The sequence below is a fragment of the Suricata suricatta genome, chromosome 5 (genome assembly GCF_006229205.1).
Source record: "Suricata suricatta isolate VVHF042 chromosome 5, meerkat_22Aug2017_6uvM2_HiC, whole genome shotgun sequence".
NCBI lineage: Eukaryota > Metazoa > Chordata > Mammalia > Carnivora > Herpestidae > Suricata > Suricata suricatta.
Window position 1 is genome coordinate 136,923,095 of NC_043704.1, and position 4,234 is coordinate 136,927,328.

The window sequence follows — 4,234 nt, forward strand, 5'->3', positions numbered from 1 at the left end:
ACCCTCGCCCCACCCCCACCGGGGTGGCAGACGGGCGTGTGCTCGGGACCCCCGCCCCAGCCCCTCAGCCTGAGCCGGGCGGCTGAGACACCGGCCTTCGGGGAGAGGCGTCGGGGCGCGGCGCCGGGGGGCCTCGGGCCTCGTCGTCCCAGCCCCCCCGCCGGCCTCTCCCTTCCCCCACCCGGGCACTCGCTCCCCGCCTCCGTCCCCCCGTTTCGGCTTCCTCTCTTACTCCTCTCCGGCCCTCCTCTCTTCCCGATCTCGCCGAACTCCACTCCTGGGCCCCACTGTCTCTCTCTGGTCACCCGCCCTCCGCGACCCCTCGAAAAGCCGACCGAAACAGCCCAGAGGCCGGCACACCGCCGGGACCTTCCCTTCTTGCCCCGCCGAGGCGCTCTGCGCCCCCGCCCTGCCCTTCTCCGGCTGCTCGGCATCTCCCCTCCCAGCCCCGAGGGGAGCCCCGGGGGGCGCGGGAGGGGCCGCTCGCCAAGCTCCGGATCGTTTTCCCACCGCGTGCCCCACTTGGGGCCAAAAATAAACGAGCCGCGTCTGATTTGCAAAAGCCTTAATGGGCCTGTGGACTTTGAAAAACGAGTGGAGGGCGGTGGGCGGCGGAGTGCACCCCGGGCCGAAGCCCTCCTGACAGCACCCGAGTTCCTTATTTATACTGACTGCGTGGTGTGTGTGTTTCTGTTTTGTTTCCCTCCCCCTGCAGGGGCTGTTTGCGGGGTGGGGTGGGGGGTTCGCTATGTCGGATGACGATTCGAGGGCCAGCACCAGCTCCTCCTCATCTTCGTCCTCTAACCAGCAAACCGAGAAAGAAACAAACACCCCCAAGAAGAAGGAGAGTAAAGTCAGCATGAGCAAGAACTCCAAACTGCTCTCTACCAGCGCCAAGAGGTATCGTACTCCACCCCCGTCCCCCTTCCTATTTTCCGAGCTGCCTCTTGCTGCATTTGGTCTGACTCCCAAAGAGGGGTAAGATTGAATGCTCCTCGTGGTCTGTGTGTTCTTAAAAATGAAAAAAGGGCCTTGGAAGTTTTAATTATTTTACTCTATTGCTTCGGGTTTTTTTCTTTTAATCGTTGTCCACGTGCAGCTGTTGTGGCTTGCCTCTCCCATTTCTTGCTGAAGTTTGTACGAATCCCCATTACTTTGATTAGTGCCCCCCAAACCCGGTTGCAAATTAGTTGTCCTGTTAATCACTAGCTTGTGACCCTTGTCAAGGCTGTCATCTTATTTAATTACTAATACCTGCCCGGACAATTCTATCAAAATGAATTCTGTTACCGTCTTGTCTCCTCACCTGTTGCACGTATGGTCTTTTTTGAGTAGAGCTTTCCTTACAGACTGCATAAGGAACAAATAACTCCTATTAATGGAGTAAAAAATTTAATAGGTGGAGACAGATGTTTTAAGATGGAATTTAAAGAGGTTCTTCTGATTGGGAGAGTTGAAGCAATAAATAATGTAAAACGGGCATTCTAGGTTATTTGGGGGATTCTTTTTTTTCTCTTCACCAACTCTGAATTTGCCAAATTTCAGGGAGACTCGGTTTTTTTCCATGCTATTTCCTCTCGTATGCTGCAAACATTTTTTGGTTCTTTTTCCAAGCTGAAGTCAAGCGGTACTCTTCTTTACTCTTTTCCTCTTATGTCTCTGGAAGAAGCGAGTTTTTTACGTTGAGCATCCTTCAATAATATTCTCTGAGCCACATGACCCTTAAAATAATCTGTAGCATGTTCCGGGGGCCCCCGTGCCCTTTCATAAATCCTGCTGCTCTCAGGTGGACAGTCATTAAACTTCAAAGTGGCAAACCAGAAAGATAGTAAGAAATACAAATGGTGGGTTAAATAGGGGGTCTTTCTTAAAGGAACATAAAATAAAATGGAACATGAGTCTTTAGATCTCTCCACTGAGTAGTGAGCCCGCAAAACTCAGAATTTGAAAGTTCTTTCTCCCAGAAATATGAAAAGTTTGTGAAGTGCTTTGGTGACCTAATCATGGGGGGATGAAAGTGACTTTAGCTTATTTTAAAGAATGCAGAGGTCTAGGGTTAAATGGCAAGATTGCCGTGGCAAGATTGTTCTTATTTTCAGAGTCGTGGTTTGATCACAGCTCAAGGTCCCGGGAGTCCTAACTGGCCCTCATTGATTAGCTTGTGCTGGTTCTCCCAGAACCTGTCATCTATGCTGCCTGCTTTGGATGGGGCTTTCCTCAGTCTCCCCAGATCCCTCCCTTTCCACCCCCACCTGCAGTAGCTGTGCCCCCTGATCCATGCTGGAGCAGCTTTTGACCTGACCTAAAGCAGGATATTTGCTTTAGGTCATTAGTATTTTTTGTGCACTAGGATGTTCCTGGCACACATGAATATATTTGGGGGTGAAAGCACAGGTGTCGAATATAAAATAGTCTCTTTTGTGTCAGCAAATTACTGAGGTGTACTAGACACAACTTGTCTGTTTATTCTGAGGAAGTTAACTTTTTTTGGAAATGCTTGGGAAAGAGAGTAGGAGTAAAAAAAAAAAAGTGGGGGGAGTGGTGGAAATCTACAAAGGGTAATTTTACCTGTAAAGTTAACATCAATTTTAGCTCCCTGGACATCTTGCTGAAAGAATGGCTATTAGTACTAAAGCAGAGCTAAGATTAATAGTAGAGGCAAAAAATGGAGAGGGACAGTGTATTCAGGAAAAAATAAGGGAGAAGTTAATGTTAGTAGGACCCTATAGAAGCGGCTCTGTGAAATGCATTGACTTGGAAGGCAAGTGTTGCCCGTATACTTGGAAGGGGCACTATACCAGGAGGTATCATAAAAAAGAAGCCTGAATTGGCAGACATAAAGTTACTTAACTACGTATTGGATGGAAAGTGGTTTCGTTTCTAGTCCACAGGTAGAGGAAATGCCCACTGACAGTGATTCTGACAAGAATTATTCTGTGGAACATACGTATGAGTTACTCTTAACAAATCTTTTGCCAGTATTCTGGTAATGGTGTAAATGTTTGTTGTGGAGGTGAAGTGGATAAAGTTGTCTGGTATTAACGCTTTTTTAGGTATTAAAGAAGTAACTATTCAGTAAATATTTTATGGTAGAGATGAGATTGGCAAGGAGAAGTGAAGTCAGTAGGTATTTTCATACAAGCTGTGTTCAGGTTGGAGGGTATTTTGTCCTATATACATAGGTCTTAACGTAACAGTCATTCCAATAGATGCAGATAAAGAATCAGGAAACTGGGATTCCAAACTTTTAGTTTAACGTACAATAATGAGTCAAACAGCAGGGGTGTTTGGGAATGTCTCAGAACTGAAATGCTTATTGGTAGCAAAAGAATTTAGCAGGACACAGATAAGTAGATGTCAGTAAAGAGAGCAAACGCCTTCCTAATGCTGACCAAATTTTTAGGGGACAGGAAATGTCCTCCAATAGGAAGGTTTAAAGAACTTCTCAGTCACCACCCTTAATTTCTCTTTACTTACACGTGGAAAAAACACTGCTTCTAAAACCTATTACCCATTGCATCTAGCTGGCTCAGAAAACCTTTGGAAAGAGAAAAGTTATCCATTGTGATTTTTTGATTGCCTTTAGAACGTGTGTTTAGTTTGTTACTACTGGGCTGCCTCCATGAGAAGATTCGTAAGTTGTAACATAGCTCTTTAGGGTTTTATGTGATAGGAGCAAGAAAGGTTATAAAAATAGAATGCACCATTTAGTTGATGGAAGACACTTAAAGGCCTCAAACTTTGTCGTATTAATTGATGCTCTGAGCACCTAGGTAAGCAGAAGACAAAGGCCAGGGCTTGGTGTGAACTGCCTGGTGGCGTCGGCCTAGGAGTGGGGGATGGGGCTCTTTGTGAAGTCGTGGGTTGGTGAGATAGAAAGGGGAGGCCGGGGACCGAGGGGTCTCTGGTTCTGTGTCCGTGGTGGGACCGAGAAGGGCGGGGGCAGACCCCAGGGAAATTAGAGGATGTCCCGGGAAAATGCAGGTCCGGAAAGGTGGAGCCGCGAGTACGAGCGGTGTTCGGGACGGAGGCCGGGTGCACCTGTGCGGCCCGGCTGCTGGTGTCTGGCCTCGCTGGAGAGGTCGGCGTCCTTGGGCTCCGCGCGCGGCGTCAGGGCTGGGGGTCCCGGGGCGCGGTGGAGGCGAGCCGTGGAGTCGCCCAGCGCCCCGCTGCGGTCTCTCCCCACCCCTTGGCCCGCAGCTTCACCCTCTGGGCGGGGGTGCGCCGCCCGAGT

General features: G+C 48.9%; 1 protein-coding gene across 3 annotated transcripts in view; it reads left to right on the forward strand.

The window, feature by feature from the left end:
- Positions 1–4,234, forward strand: part of UBE2E1 (ubiquitin conjugating enzyme E2 E1) — a 79,501-nt gene that overhangs the window by 369 nt on the left and 74,898 nt on the right. For all 3 annotated transcript variants that reach the window (XM_029940357.1, XM_029940355.1, XM_029940356.1), the window contains exon 2: positions 716–900. In XM_029940357.1, the coding sequence (XP_029796217.1) occupies positions 749–900 (152 nt within the window). In that variant the 5' untranslated portion in view covers positions 716–748. The remainder of the gene's footprint in view (positions 1–715; positions 901–4,234) is intronic.